General features: G+C 35.3%; 1 protein-coding gene across 2 annotated transcripts; it reads right to left on the bottom strand.

The window, feature by feature from the left end:
• Window positions 1-4026: 4026 nt before the first annotated feature.
• LOC123764375 (golgin subfamily A member 7) lies at window positions 4027-15505 on the bottom strand. 2 transcript variants are annotated; one of them, XM_069315974.1, is made up of 5 exons: window positions 15163-15505; window positions 12456-12590; window positions 10215-10367; window positions 8645-8746; window positions 4027-7245 (listed from the first exon to the last, which is right to left on the bottom strand). In XM_069315974.1, exons 1-5 carry the CDS (start codon window positions 15169-15171, stop codon window positions 7198-7200), a joined length of 447 nt encoding a protein of 148 aa, XP_069172075.1. In that variant the 5' UTR covers window positions 15172-15505; the 3' UTR covers window positions 4027-7197. The 2 variants fall into 2 exon arrangements, with proteins under 2 accessions (XP_069172075.1, XP_069172074.1); XM_069315973.1 differs by lacking the exon at window positions 15163-15505 and adding an exon at window positions 14823-14864.
• Window positions 15506-17109: the final 1604 nt, after the last annotated feature.

Genomic DNA, 17109 nt, shown 5'->3' with positions numbered 1-17109 from the left:
CAATCAAATTCATTAAAGAAATTTGTAAGTTCCCATAATGTCCCCTCTTAAAATTAAGTTTTACTATTATTTTTCTTTCTTAAAGCTCTTCTAAATTACAATGCATCGCACATTTTTGGTACAGTAGTTATAAATACCTCGTATAGGCCAATAGGCCTTCTGCAGTTACCTTTATTCTTATGTTCTTATTTAGTTCCAGAAGGACAAGGTCATACTTACCCACTGAAGGTACTTAATGTCAAATACAGTATTTCTTCTTTTGTGGTAAATAACAAATGCAGCAACGATGGAGCATCCCCTTCTCTCATCTTCATGGCCTGTTTTACATGTTGATACACCATACTCCAGGATGAGGTTCACAAATTGCCTAGTCCACAAGTCTTCTATTCTTGCTTCATGGGCTTTCCAGTCTATCGATTTCAAATTGAAGTCATCAAGTATCAACAGTGGCAATTTAACTTTATCTGCTTTTACAATAAATTATCTCATAATCATTATGAGGCCCTCTCTTCTGTCATTTAGCTTTGCCAAATTTCTTACCAGGAATGTCCAAAATTTAACAAATACACAATTAGTTGTACCACAACCTAGTTACTCCCACTGTTTACCCCATGTACTCCCTTCATTGATCGGCTTACTCCCTCCATTTACCCGGAAACTATGAATATAAATTTATTCAGGTTCACTGGAGATTTGGGTTACTGGAATTTGGATTGACAAGCTCTTACAGTACATGTACTGTACTTCCTTATGTCTCATCACACTGCATTTTCAGTCATATGGGGCTGTGGCTTCTTGTTCTACTTGTTATGATTAGATCCTATGCACCTTAACTGCTTCATTGCACCTCTGTAAGGAAATCTAACCCAATGTATCCTGACAACCCAACCTAACTTGTCCTAACATAACCAAAGCAAAATAAGAAAAAAAAATTGTTTTATATGTTATGAAAAAGGTGTGTGACATCACTATGATGAAAACCAGAGCGGAATAAAATTGACGACTACTAGATAGGTTTGGAAAATCCTTGTAAAATGTTTTGAGCTGAAATTAATATTCACACAACCTTTCTAACTTTGATTCGATTCGGAAGACAGTCATTGTGACCAATCAATGCTGCCAATCAGACAAGAAAAATTAAGAATGTGTAGAGCATTGCCGATAGCCCTTCTGGCATTCAAATTTTCATGCAGTACTGCTAATGAATTGGTATAAATGAATATTACAGATTACATGAGAATCGAGTTTGACTCGTGATCATAAGTTTATTGAAGGAGCCAGCCAGTGGGACCATATTGCTATACCTTCACCCTATACATCATTCTCAAAAGATCAAAAAAACTCACTGGGATAGGCCCCTCCAAAGCAATAATACAAAAAAAAAAAAAAATCAACAATGCCAGACTTCTGTGATGAATAGCATGCCTTCTGAAGGCAACTGCCCCTCATGCTTAAGATTTTTCATTAGCTGTCCCCAATACTGCATTGATAACACACCTTGGCAGGCTGGCTCTGCAGCAGAAAATGGCAAGCCCATACATCTCCATAGTCTGATAGAATGCAAGACACGAAGAAGTTGACGACATTATCAAGACAGGACATATCATGGCTGACTGTCTGGGGTCAACCCGTTCTCGCAAATTTAATAAGTCAATATTGACTTATTAGTTGCGTGCATAAGTGACATACTAAACATAATAGTTTCCCTTGAAAAGCTTCATAGAAAACACCGACCTTACCTAACCTACTTAATATGTTAAAATAAGCATCTTATAGCTTCGTAATTACAATTGTTACTTAACCTATTATAGGTATAGGTTAGGTAATAATTGTAATTACGAAGCTATAAGATGCTTATCTTAACATACTAAGTAGGTTAGGTAAGGTCGGTGTTTTCTATGAAGCTTTTCAAGGGAAACTATTATGTTAAGTATGTCACCTATGCACATATTTAATAAGTCAATATTGACTTATTAAATTTGCGAGAACGGGTTGCTGGGGTGGGTAGGGGGTGCTGGTTGGTGGGTAAGGGTGCATGTCTGGGTGGGAGGGAGTGCTGGTGGAGATAGGGGTTTTGGTATGAGGGTGTTGGTGGGTGGGTAGTTTTAGCTTATGTTTGTGGGTGAGTGTTTGGAGACTTCCACGTGTGCCAAAACTCCAAACTGCCCCATTTTTTAAATATAGTTGTGGTTATTATAGGTAAAGCCTCCATTTAATTGTCACTTTATAGAACAACATCTCTTTCAATCATACCAAAACATTATCAACATAATATATTTCTTAAGTCTATTTACAGTCAAAGGCTTTCTTAAGTACTCACACCTAGAAGTGTTTTAAGGGTCAAGTGTCTGCTCTTAAAGCCTATTTTTTGAACCATCAGCAGTTCAGTGCAATGCAATTATATGGTCAGTAAGTTGGTTGCACAAATGAACGATACAAGTTGGTGGCATGAGAGTGTGATACAGGTCAGTGTCACTGGTTGGTGACAGGAGTGAGTGTTGAATGGGTGGATGGCAGAGGTGTTTGCATGGAACAGTGGGGCAAGTTTCAAGAGTGTAACAACAGACTTTGACATCAAACCCTAATTTTGCAAAGTTTAAATTTTGTTACCAGCCAAAGAATCTAGTTGAAAATATGCTCAATAGTTTTTACCATGCCCAAAAATACATTTTTAGAATTCAGACCTGTGAAACTAAATACCATATTATCACTGGTGAGAAAATATATATATACAGTACTGTATATGTTTTTCTCAATAATACAAGACTCTTGGAACTGACTACTTACACTGTCATATTAACTCACCGAGCTCCAATCGTTAACCACGTATTCAAAATATTTTAAGGAAACCTAATTTTTACCTCATATAGACTGATCTGCTTAAGCTCACTCCAACCAATACAGGGGGGTATACTGCATGTGAAACACAGTAAAAGGGTTAAATTATCAAAATATTGATCGAGTGAAGGAAACGCCTATAAAAGAATAATACACAAGACACCGATTGTGGGAATAAAATGCCTCCATTTTCCAAATAGGGAATATATATATCAAGTGAACTAGATAACTCTCGATTTCTGAGTGCTAGATAACACTCCAGCAAATTACTGAATACTGTATTATAAAATATACAAAATTTACCTTATAATCAACATATTAATATTAGTACAGTAGATACTTCTCCATGAGGGTTCACAGGTCCCTCAACATCACACCTGGTAAAGCTGAGAATGACGATGTGCAGCAAACATGAGCTGTTGTCTGCTACTTCAAAACATTAAATTTATAGTGTTTGAAGATAAATACCAGCCACTTATAATCATTGATAGGTATCAAAGGATAATACAGGATTTTCACATTAAGCAAATAAAAATAAGACTATATATTAAGCCTAATCTTGTCTTAGTAACTTGTTTAACCTGGAAAAGTACACAAAAACACAAGAAAATTTATCCCAGAGCTTTGAAGCAGGATAACTATTACTACAGGAAGAGTTAAATTTAATTTTGGATTAAAAACAATTGAAAATGCTTAAAATACAGTATATTAATATACAGCACTGAACCCTCATTTTTTAAAATAAATTTTGCATTTGCATTATTTGCAAATGCATTTTTTATAATAAATATCACAAATCTGTCATGTTAAATTGGATATGGTAAATATATACCAATTCAAAAAAATATATGTACAATGGGACCTCAGGTGAACTATGAGGGGTATAGTCAATTTATTTCTTCCATGAATATCAACCCTATACCTGTCGTATAACAGTTGATCATTTCAAGGATCAACATCCCCACAGCCTGGTCTCTATCTAGGCCTCCAGGGTGGAGATCTAGTCAACCCATTCAGTTACTCATTGACACTGCTACTCACAGCCTGACCCCCCCAGAGTAAATGTACGTTTATCTCTCCACTGTTTTGGGTAGGCTTACAACCAATTCCCTGTTTGTACAGGTTTTTATCTCAATGCATCATTAACAAATTCATAAAACATCCAGTTTTTTACAGTAAAAACTCATATAAACAAAAGCTTTTTTATTAAAACAAATTACAAAATGCTACACTGCAATGTACTGTCAAATTCACACTTACCTTTTCAGGAGATTTCAAAGTGCATTTCCTCCACCACATAAGTACTATTAGGCAAGTACAAGCTCCTTCCTGACTGAAATATTTATTAAGATTTCACTTTCATCTCAAACAGCATTAGAGTCAACTTTTGTTTGTCTCCAACACTCAATTAAAAGAGTAAACAAATTTATGATGTAATCCTCATTTTTATACCATATGATAACAATAATCAATGGTGAACATTTCCGAACCAAAATTTAAAATTAAAGGCCTTTATTTCAGGGCATAAAATTTAAACGATTATAAAAATGTTTAAAGTTCTGACAAAGTTTTACCACAACACTGATTTCTAATTGACTAGAAAATGTTCAGTCCATCTGTGAATTCGTTTTAAGAGTAGTTTGTTCTAATGGGGTCCCACTGTATATAAAATAATCATCTGCTATTACTGGGTGACAAAAAATTTGCCTATACTGAACTACAAAAGAAGATCTCACATGCAATAAATTTACAAACTAAACTTATTTTCAGTTACTCAATTTTATCAGAACAGCCTTTCACATTGTATATGAGATGACATAATGCAGAATCTACTGTGGTAAAATAAAGTTTTACATGTAAACTAGTTGAAAATTTCTTAACGACTCAATGAGGCTGTTCATTATAATGAGAGTACGAGAACGTTATGGCAGAATAGCACCAACATCCAGGCATACTGCTCGTTTTTACACGCATCACATCAATGTCTACCACACTAGTTCTTATCAAATTACCAGTATGTGCATTTGGAATCAACATTAATGAACATGTTTAAGTATCATACACCTTATCAGTACCAGTTCCTACTGTTAAATAAATGCCATTTTCTAATTGTGTCTTTGTATGCTGTATACAAGAGCTGGAGAATACACACTGTCTTGGGATGCACAGAATTACTTATTGATATACTGTAATAAATATATTAATATCATCTATTATGCTAAATCATATACATAAAGAACATTATTTGGATATACAAAGATATTAACATTTAAGTCAGTATTGTCATGACATGCTAGAGGTCATTAAGATACACTTTTAAAATATTGATCATTACAAGTTTCAGGCAAGGAAACCCACTGGAATGCTTGTTACAGTCTTGCTTCACAAGATCTTGTCCATGTAATTTACAATATATATACCATCAGTGGTTGGTCCATTTTCAGTGTAATTATATGATTAACCAAATTTCTCTTTTGATTATTAAAACAATTAAATGCTGACAGAAAAATCTGGAATAATCTATTATAATTAATAGAAATTTTGTTAATGATCAGTTTTTATCAAAGGAATAACAAAAGAAAATACTAGACAAGACAAAAAATAGAATTATATGAAGTAACATAAATTATGCAGTAACATGTAAATATGAAATATGATGATTTAAATGTGATTTTACAAACTTAGCCAGCTATAGATTACTCAACACTAACATTATAAGGCTTTTCTTTTATAAATGTATCAAATTCCACGCTTCAGCAAAACCCCATCGGTTCACAATACTGGTTGAAAGCTGCTGAAACAGTTCAAAACTAAATTTCAAGAGATAAAAATAACAGACTACATGGCAAAGCAACTGTAAAGATATAAACCGATGGAGTCAAATGGCTTCACCGTATACCCATCACTGTAATGACAGCCGGGCACAAAAGCTGCAGTAAGAGTTATAACTGAAGACAGATGAGACAGCAACACTCTCCTGACCATGAGAGTACAGCCTACCACACTTTGTACCTCCCTGACCAGCTCTCAGTGGCTTCCTAGTTGCCACTCGGGCAGGACCTCAGCTATAAACACAATGCATTCAATGCATTCGTCACCATTCTCTGACTGGCTACAAAAAGATTATACCGACCCAATGGTGTAGCTAAATTTGCCCCCGTATGTCTACATTCCAACTACAGTACTTCCACTATCATGATAGATAATATTGAGCTTGTCAAAGTAATTTCTTGCTATGGTACTTTTTGAAAGAACTCTGAGAAACTGTAGAGTAAGCCGGTCAAGTGATACTTCAGTTAACTTTATTCATATTTTATATTATATTATATTATATATATATATATATATATATATATATATATATATATATATATATATATATATATATATATATATATATATATATATATATATATATATATATATATATATATATATATATATATATATATATTAATTAATTATAATGGCAATTCTGACATGTAGGAATGTGACATTTATATGGCATACAAAACTAAGACAACCCCAATGTCATCTACTCTGACAGCTGTTGTGGATATTTAGAAACAAAAGTTATTCACCATATAATGTATACAAAATGTTCAGTACTGTACAATATTTTTCTTGGATTAGAAAACTATTTAAAAGTTTTATTGCACATCAAAAAAATCAAATTAATTTGATTGTTATATTAATTGTTTTCAACTTTAAATTTGTATTATGAACACATAACACTTGTCCATTGCTTTGTGGACCATCAATTAATTCTACAAATGCAAAGGTGGCAGTTCATCTACTGGTTTGACATGTGAATAACTACACTTTTTGTTTTCCATAATAAAGGCATTTCCTCAAATTTTCCTTACAAATGTGTGTAACACTCAATACAGTTTTGTTAGTACAGTAAATACAAAACAAAAGGGCCGAATATCCCCATTTCTATCAATAGACGAAGACAAAAATGACTACATAACAGACTACAACAAAAGGATATACAGTAGCTGAAATCTTTCTCCTGCAGTAGAAAGGCCACACACAGCTGCCTATAGCCTTACGCAGTCAACAAGCTCTAGCCTAAACCAGACACGAAAGAAACAATTTCAGGTCTTGACCACATTAAAATATGAAAGGCAAAATATATTGATATTCTGTACAGTGAGGATGTGGCTCATCCCATTCTTCTAAAAGTCACATAGTTATCTCTTAAACCTACATAGAGTAACCCATATAATGTTATAAATGTTGTGGATGATCATGTGTGTGTGTACTATGACTGGCTAACAATGAAGATGAGTGTGAGCGGTGATTATGAAGGAATTGTCAGTCCTGTACAGCAGTAACAGTATTGCTATGGACGTCTCATTGGGATCTCGTACTTGCTGCTTCTGTTAATACACTAATTTCAATCTGATCAAGTGGTTAAGGAAATGGCAGACAATATCCTCATTATATCCCATACAAAACATACACCTTACTGTAAACGTATACTGTATTCAATATTCAACTTTGTTAGGTCTTTCTCCATACTATCTTACACATTCACTCAAAGCACACATCTTTCCTCAATTACACCCAAATGTAAATATCGTACTGTACTCTGAATTACAGTACAGGGGTACCTCAGTTTAAGAGTTTAATTCGTTCCTGGAGACGGCTCGTATTCCGAAGCTAATTTCCCCATAAAAAATAATGGGAAATGAAGTAATCCGTTCCTGACTACCCCAAAAACCCCACATCAAACTAAATTTTTATACCTTATTCATCTAAATAAACCTACAAAACTATGTTCAAGTTATTACTTACCCTTGCTGAGGACTGCTGTTGGTGTATAGAAGATGTGAGGAGGGAGGAGGAGAGGTGTTACTGTTTGGAAGGGGAGTCTCCTTCCATTATAACATCAGGCAGTAAGGACTTCACTGGTATGCACACACTGGCACATTTTGCCTGCATACCACTAGCACTTGCTTGTTTTACTAAGAATCTGTCTAAAGACACTTGTTTTTCCCTACATTTTAACACTTGTCTGTATTAAGACATCACATTGTCATTTAAAAGGTCAATGCAACGGCCTGCTACAGCTTTATCTGGGTGAGTTTTTTCAACAAAACTTTGCAGTTCTTCCCATACTTCACACATTTTCTTAATCAAGAAGGGACATCCTCTACTGCCTCTACTCACAGCTATTTTCTTAGGTTGAACCTTACCAATGGCTTTCTTGAGACCCATGGCAAGATATATAATGACAACTTTTATGCTCAAATGGCCAAAAAACCGACAAAAACTGTAAATCCTTGTGAAGAATTCAGGTGGGATAGTCACTGGACGCAAGACACTGGTAAACTGAGGCGCGATCGCTGTGCCACCATGCGCTAGTCGGCCTGTACACGTATCAACAAACTCGTGTTCCGAGGTAACCCTCACCTTCCGAGACATTTTCCGAGGAAATTCTGCTCGTATTCCGAAAAACTCGCATACAGGGACACTCGTGTTCCGAGGTACCACTGTATTTACTTTCTTATTTTAAATTTATCTTTCCCTATCAAGAGTTTGAAATCTAGTTATTCAGACTCTATATTTTGATTGACTTCTAGCATCTTGTGGCCATTATCAAGTTGGGAAATTAACTTAAATTCATCTCCATTTTCACATTACAATAATAATAATAATAATAATAATAATAATAATAATAATATTAATAATAAAATGAAGAGCAAGACCTTGAAAATATATGAGTACTTGGTAAGCAATCATAACTTGGTAAGGAAGCATGCCAATACAAATCAATTATGGTAGCAAGAAAGGATACAACTCTGAGTCCACGTTCTATAGGGTTGGTGATAAGTAGACCACGAGGAGTCCATGCACGTTCATTCTGTTCTGCTACATACTTAGTCACTTTTTTCATCATCTGAAATAAAAGAAATATTTCAATATTAAAAAATTTTATGGTGTCAAATTTCACTCAAATGGAAATATACTCCAACTACTTATCTTCAGCATTATAACTGCCCCAGTACGACATCTTGCTAATAATAAATGACATATTACATATGTCATTTACAGATACAGTAATGATACAGTAATGACACAGTAATGACAGCAGATACAGTAATGTGATAATTGACAACATCACCACTCAATTGATTTGTGGCTTAGCATTTTTATGTTTTTGTGTATACAAAAATTTATGTATTTAGAGTTAGTATTAACTGACAATAGTTGTATAATAGTTTCCTTTGGGCATCAAGTTTATATATACAATCATTAATCAAACCAAACAAATGAAATTCTAGACATTTTTCATGGAGCTTGTATGGGAGGGAGGGAACCACTCTCACCTCAGTCATACCAGCAGGCAGCTTACACTCCAAGCACTGATAATCAATATTCACTCAAATGGAAATATATCCCAAATTTTAATTACAAACTTCAGCACTATGATTGCTTTAGTAAACAATCTTGCTAATAAAGGAGAGAAATTACAGTGCAGATAGTATAACAATTGACAGCAACATCTCAGACCAAGCCAACCAACCAGCAATGATGTTTGACCACATGTACTGACTGTTGGCTTGGTAAGGTAAGGTAAGGTAATTATCAAAAGAAGGCAACTGTTGGCTTGGAAGCATTTTTTATATATATATATATATATATATTGTATATGATTTTGAATTATTATTGACTGAAAATAATATATGCATAATAGTGTGTTGTACTTTAGTATTTTTGCTAAACTTCCTTTGGGTAAAAATGATCATCATTAACATACTGAAGCTTAATAATACTGTATTCACTTTTGGCTATTCTGTGCGTATTGTTTTAAATATTAGAACTGTATTTTTATAATATAATTTGTAAAAATATTATGTTGTACTGTATTTAAGTTTTATTAAAAGTTTTCAAGCACTGTAAAATTGCTTACACTTCGATTAGGTGGATCATGAATGATAACACACCCACATTCTGATACTCAGCCTCAGCGACAGCTTGGACAAACAATCCTCAATTGAACATTTGTATGTTCCACTTAACAATTTGTACCAAATACAATTTGTTCCAACTAACCGGGAATTCATTAGAGCCAGGTTAGAGTGAAGATGCACTTCTTTTGCAAGTTCATAATCAAGAGAGAGATTATTAAGCAGTTGAAGCGTAAAAAATAATATTCAGAGACTCTGAAGTTTGAAATGTAAGGAAATTAATTCTCAACTTTACAGATGAATTAATTTTAACATAATTGTGTTTCTAACTGTAAAACTTTGAAACTAGAAATACATATTTATTTTCTAAATACTAAATTTATGAAAAACTGATCTACACACACACACACAATGACAATATTGAACTCGGAAAAAGTTAAAATAAGGCATACCAACCTGTTCATAGTGTGTCTCCATGCAAAAAAATACGAGGTACGCCGTTAGACATCCAAGACAACCTTCGCAGTAACGGCCACAAGACATCTTCTCAGCCTCAACAAACATACCATTGATGTCATTGATTGTATTTACAAACACTGATTTTTCAATCTGTTAAAACGAAATAAAACATTATCAAATTTTGAGTGAGAAGAAACCCTTAGCTTAATATTGTGTAAGGAAATGTATGCACAAGAGCACTGTACTGCATTCTGATAAAAATAAATTTGTCCTCTTGTTCAACAAAATGCATCCATACATAAGGGAGGGAACCACCACTCCTTCATACAGTTTGCTGGATACATTTCTTCCAATCTTTTTCTTTCTAACCAAGGCTTTCATTACACTGGATAATTTCCTTCCCCAATTCACTCTAAACTTTATTTACACAAATTCCTCATTTATCAGCCAGACATTCCAAGTACTAAAAACTAGCCAACCACTTCAAGCACTTCAACATTCCCACCTTTGTGAGACCAAAATAGGAATATACAGCAGTTCTATGGTGCCCCATATCTCAAGAAGCATGTCAATAAACTGAAAAATATGCAGATATCCTATGAAATGGCTTCCAGAACTGAAAAACAAGATCTATGAAGAGAGGCTTAGATTTTTAAATATGCCAAAGCTAGACGGTAGAAGAAAAAGAGGCAATATGATCACTACATACATAAATTGTAACAGAAATTGATAAAAATTAACAAAGAGAAACTCTTGAAACATGCAACTTCAAGAACACGAGGTCATTAATTCAAGCTAAGAAAACAAAAATGGTGATGAAAAAATATTGGAAAGTTTTCTTGTGCAAACAAAGTGGTAGACGGTTGGAACAACAAGCAAGGCAGTGGTGGAAACCAAAACCGTTATTAATTTCAAAGCATCATATGACAGTACAGTACTGGAAAAACGGGACACCACGAGCATAGTTCTCATCCTGCAACTACACTTAAGTAATTACTAATTTCATACACCTAATTCCCTTCCATCGTCATCAATTGTACTTTTGTCCACATTCAATTTAGTATTTTTCACATTCGCTAAATGTTTCAACTAATCTCCATAATTCTATCATTCTCTGCTAAAACAACTAAGAGGATAGATACTGGTGTGGTATGAACAACAAGTTCAAGAAAGCAAGCAGTAGCAGAATGTAACATTATGGTTGTTAATGGCAAAGCTAACAAATACATCGAGGCTTTTTGTTTTTCCTAAAGATCTTAAACACCTCTGTGCGAGTTACCTCATTTAAAAAGGTACCCAAGTCTCTCACCATCTCCTCATGATGATCTCCTTACTTCAGTAATTGTTGTATAATTAAAAGGGAAGGCAGAGCCCCTTTCTAAAATGTTAACAATCAGAATCTTTGGGATGCAGAGAATCATGCTGTTTTGTCAAGTAGGAAGACAACAGTCACTCCTAGAATACAATTGCATTTGGAGTGCTACTAACCAACAACTATATCTGGGGTAGGAAAAATTAGAAAAAACAGCAGTAGAGGTGACTTTGGGAGAGAACCAATAAGAAACCAAGTGTGCGCACATTTATTTAATATAAAACTACTGAATGTAATGAATCACCTCTTTCTGGTGGATCCATGGAGGCTCTGGTGCTTGCAATCGAAATAGTTCCACACCATTCAATTCACATATCAGGCCCTTAAGGGGCCAGAGGGAACCAGAGGCCAAAACAGACCCCTTGATAGAAGGAAAGGGTGCCAAAGATACAAGAATTGACATCCAGTCCTAAATGTTAATTAACGATGTCAAAAGAAAAAATTATTTTTTCGGAACAATTAATTTTATTGTGCACCATCAGGATCCAGCCCTTTAAATCTTATTTTTGAAAGGAATGCTCATGACATCGAATGAACCAGGGAAAATTCGGTGGTCAAATTTGGTCTGTATTTCAGAGGGATCAGTTAGAGGAAGGTTAAGATTTGGAAGGTGCCACTGTACACAGGAACGAGTATTTTATTAATTCAGAAGAAACGTATTCACCATTGATTGAAGGTTCTAGGCACAAAGATGTGTACAGTACATTCATTTTATGTGAGGGTTTTTCTTGAGGACATACCTCGTGCAGATCAAAAGAAAACTGTAATCATGAAATTTACAGCTAATTACACATCTATTAAATTTTCTTGTGGGGCTAATCAAGAGAAATATTGGCTCAAACTAAAGCAAAGACAATCTTACTAACTTTTCCTTCAAGTTCAGTAGGATAATTTGTCTGAAATTTTACTGAGGTTCCTTCAGAATAATCTCGTTGAATGAAAACCTTGAGACACCCAGCTGACCGAGACCCAGCCAAGTCTTCCAAAGGCGTCCCATGATTCTGCAAAGGAAAGAGAAACTTCAAAGTACTGAAGTAATTACTGCTTTATTACATTTCATAGCCTATACTGAATTACTCTAATTCAGTATGGGGCTGAATTAGATTAATTACTAATTACTAATTGGTAATTAGTAATTACTCATGGATGCATTTATTCCAATTTCATGTCAAGTACAGTAAACTGGCTCAGTAAATGATTTGATATTTTTGTAATAGTAATAAACTGTAATAAAAATGCTTTAAAATCTTGTACTGTATCACATACAGTAAAACGCTTTCTAGATGTGTCTTGTATATTATAGCTAGTGCAGTAATATTCTTAGCTTTGTTTTCTTAATTCGCCATTTACTATTTCAGTTACATGGAATAATTGGGCAAAAGAGCAAAAATATGGAGAACTCTGACTACTCTCGGAACAGGAAACCAAAATGATTACGAGTTCATTCTGATATGCACCTACATACAACTAAATACTGTACAGTACCTTTACAAATCCCACAAATAAGGTAGTAAGTATTGGTGTCTTATTACTCTCATAATCTGACGTTTTCATTGAAGAAAATGGAATCGAGGGCTTCAGAAGGTCAATTTAATCCTTGGAGGGGTGTAAATCATTTAGTATATGATAATATAGTATAAATCATATAGTATATGATTTAGATATTTAAAATAGTCCTGCACAAACACCGGGCTCACATTTGTCTCCTCAGGCGTTCAGAAACCATACACCAACTTGAAAAAAATCCAGTCCCTCACTTTCCATCAAAGGGCCTTAATAAAAAATAATGAAGACCATTGTTGGTAACATCTCCATCCAGTGTCTGAACATTTAGGGCAGCCATAGAGACACTAAACTTTTAACAACAGCAAATGAGTGATTACCATGTTGGCCAAACCACACACTAGAAACTGAAGATACAACAACGTTTTGGTCCATCCTGGACCATTATCAAGTCAATTATAGACCTGATAATGGACTTCTTCGATTATCAACAATCAACTTAATAGTGGTCCGGGGTGGACCGAAACATCGTCGTCTCTTCAGTTTCTAGTATGTGGTTTGGTCAACATTTCTTCAGCCATATTATTGTGACTCATCATCTGCAGTGATTACCATGTACTTTTATGTATTTCAGGCAAAATGTGTGCCATGTGCAATTTTAAGATTTTATAGAGGCTTATATATATACAATATTACAGAAGAATGAATAAATACATGGTGTCTGTATATTTATACTCATATATTGTATCCCTATAAAAATTTCCCCTCACAACAAACATGTTGAATAGTTTCAGAAATCTGCACTTGAGTAGGTTATCTTATATAATGATTGATATGGCCTCATAACAAACCATTAGTTAACCTCATTACATTCGTCATGAACTTTACAGCTATCAAGGCCCGAGAGGCCCGAGACTGTTCAACACGCTTCCACTACACATAAGGGGCATAACTGGCAAACCCCTCACAGTGTTCAAGAGAGAACTGGATAAGCACCTCCAAAGGATACCTGATCAACCAGGCTGTGACTCATACGTCAGGCTGCGAGCAGCCGCGTCTAACAGCCTGGTTGATCAGTCCAGCAACCAGGAGGCCTGGTCGACGACCGGGCCGCGGGGACACTAAGCCCCGGAAGCACCTCAAGGTAACCTCAAGGTAGGTATCAGGATGAATTGCTCCATCAGGATGAATTGCTCCTTTTTAACACGCCCCTTCCAACTGGCTACATATTACTGGACTTTGTATGAGTATGATTAGGCTAAGCTATGTTATGTCTAGTTAGATTACAGCTAGGAAAGATTAACTGTATAACTTATTATTGATTAATTATAGACTGTATAATTAGATAAGATAGGTGAATCATTCTGGGTAGTGTTATGTACTAATGTGATGTGAACAGAAGCTTGAATGCCTCATTTTGAGAAGAGCTCAAATCGTCATAGGGGGCAATTTTTTTATAAACATGGTGACTGACAATTTCATTGGATTTAGGTTTGTTATAAGACTGAGCTGTAAATAAGAGCTCTCCTAATCACTGCCTCCCAGTAACAACCAACAATGAAAAATAATTATCAGTTATTGAACAATTTATCCCAATAAGTAGCGATACACACCCACGCTTGACTCGGCTTATGATAGTACAAGCTCTCCAGGTTTTAACTCAATGCATCAAAATGAAATTCACGAGTCTGTATAATAATTAAACTTTACAGCAAGAGGATTAAACTCACCTCATCATGTGATGACTGAAAGATCATGTAGAATGCAAGACAAACATTCATTCACATTGATATTTCATTGATGTTTACTTTCGAGGAACATAATACTAAACAAAATATTTTGCAAAACTGCCCTGTATTGTCAAGGGCATTTATATTACTCCATTGTGTAGACATGGAGCAACACGGCAGTGCCAGCTTCAGCAAGAGAAATACAATTAAAAAAAACACAATTAAACAGAATGCAGCCCAAAATATATGGTCAAACACTGCTAATATAAGTGGTACCAAAGTGTATCATTAGACCACCTCTCATCCATACCACAGTCGAGACAAAAAGAAGGTCGCTCACCACAGACATAGTGGCGGGTGTTGACCAGCCGCCACACAGGCCTCCCTCAACACCTGCAACAACTGTGGGTTGGGGCGGGGCGGCCCAGGCTGACACAAGTGGGTTGGGTCACCAACAGTTCTCTTCCTCAATCTTCACTTCCTGGGTCAAACGTCTTGGGCGTTTTAGTCTCTTTACATACCACTAACTAAGTTAAAATTTGATACAAAAATCTAGATACACCACACTTTTCCCCTCGTCTATAAATGATGAGCTAAAGACGAGCGATTTCCGAAATAATTAAGAAAATACTACGGAATTACGTGTTTGTTTACCGTGGTTGACGCCATCTTGAATAATATTAAGGATTTCGCATGTAAAACCTGAGAAAATTAACATCCAAGGGACAATGAATACAAAGTTAGAACTCTGTGAACACCAAGTATATACTTACTTGTAATTATTTGAGGCAGGCTTATGTTAGTACAGGCAATGGAGATTAATTGATACATTTTAACGGAGCTACTAGCATTCACAACGTAATTTTGACAAGTAAAAATATTGCACAAGTTTGACTAACATTATTCCACTTTTCTGTATTACTCGAGCATTTACCTAATTTTTTAAAACTAAGACTAGGGGGTCATTAGGAAAGTCATTGGAGTTCCTAGTGAAACTGCAACGTAAGAGATTATCCTTCATCAGCTCATCTGCTGAAGCTTGACCTAAGAAACTCATTTATATGATGAGCTTATTATATGTTTTAAGTAAATTCAGGTTTAAATTGCGAATATTTATTTAGTGTTAAGTTAGTAAGTTACAATCAGGTCAGTAACAGGATAAAGCTAGAGCCAACTGTGTACCAACAGAACCTTCGTGTATCTTTAGATTTTAGGTACAGGTTCACTGGATTTTGAGTATATCAACGTGTTGTGGTTGCCAACTTCTGGTTGTCCACAATGGGAAATCTTGAGAACATTGGCCTTATACATAACAGGACGACCGCCAACATTTCTCCGGTGTTTAGGGCTCTGTTGTACTGACTAACTGGGTCATGACTAGAGATAAGTCGTCTCGCTTCATGTCCTTTATTAGGTTAAATACTTGGAACAGGCCACCCGAGAAAGTGATGGCCGCTCAAGATTGGAGCGAACTTGTGCTAATATAAGGTTTTGTAACCCCTGCTGTAGAGAATGCATGAAATGCTTCTTAGGGTTGTAATTTTCTTGCTTGGTTCAACAAAGTGGAGAGAATGAATAATCCTGTTATTTCAATGTTTATGGAGGGTTGTTCTGCCTTTATGTGTAAGGCTTCAAGAATTTGTAATCGCCCTACATCTTGGGCTTTATCTAATATACAAGTGTTTTATTCAGTATTTCTCTTGTTAGTGATGTGATGGTCTTCTCTCATGTGATTTTTAGGGGCACTAGATTAAAGATGACAGGTTAAACGCCTCACGAGCTGGTCGATGTCATAAATTGAAGGTTATCCACCTTCATGGGGGCAGGTGTATCACATTCGATTGCTACAAAGGGTTCTCGTTTGGCTTCGAGCTGTTTTTAATGAAGAGATCGGTCTGAATAGAGCAACGTAAGTAGGGAGTTTGAAAATTAATAAGAACTAAGTTGATTTTCTTACTGGTTGAGGGCCACAGGACTCACAACACTACACACCAAACATGACAGGGCTGATCTTATCGAATTTACTTATACATACAATACTTATAACATACAAGACGGTATATTGGGTTGTGAGAGTACATACCATTTGGTTTTATATTCTTGCAAGGCCACTAATACGCATAGAGTTCCAGCTAGGCAACAAGTATTGTAATTGAGTGAGTGGGTAGCACAAGATAACAGTGTGAGTTTGAAGCACAAGGTAGGAAACTATGACGATGAAATTAGGTACTTTAAGGATTTTTTTAAATCCTGACAAATTTGGAGGATATTGATTCAGATAACTTCC

The sequence above is a fragment of the Procambarus clarkii genome, chromosome 82 (assembly GCF_040958095.1).
Source record: "Procambarus clarkii isolate CNS0578487 chromosome 82, FALCON_Pclarkii_2.0, whole genome shotgun sequence".
In the NCBI taxonomy this organism is placed as follows: Eukaryota; Metazoa; Arthropoda; class Malacostraca; order Decapoda; family Cambaridae; genus Procambarus; species Procambarus clarkii.
The sequence above is the reverse complement of the archived record's forward strand: the minus strand, read 5'-3'. Positions and strand labels throughout refer to the sequence as shown.

What these genes read in the sequence shown, in the direction of transcription:
- LOC123764375 (XM_069315973.1), bottom strand. Translation starts at nt 14,849, where the DNA reads ATGATCTTTCAGTCATCACATGATGAG. An exon ending in TTCAGTCATCACATGATGAG is followed by an intron (nt 12,591 to 14,822) that starts GTGAGTTTAATC and finishes TTTCCTTTGCAG; the next exon opens with AATCATGGGACGCCTTTGGA. An exon ending in CTACTGAACTTGAAGGAAAA is followed by an intron (nt 10,368 to 12,455) that starts GTTAGTAAGATT and finishes TCGTTTTAACAG; the next exon opens with ATTGAAAAATCAGTGTTTGT.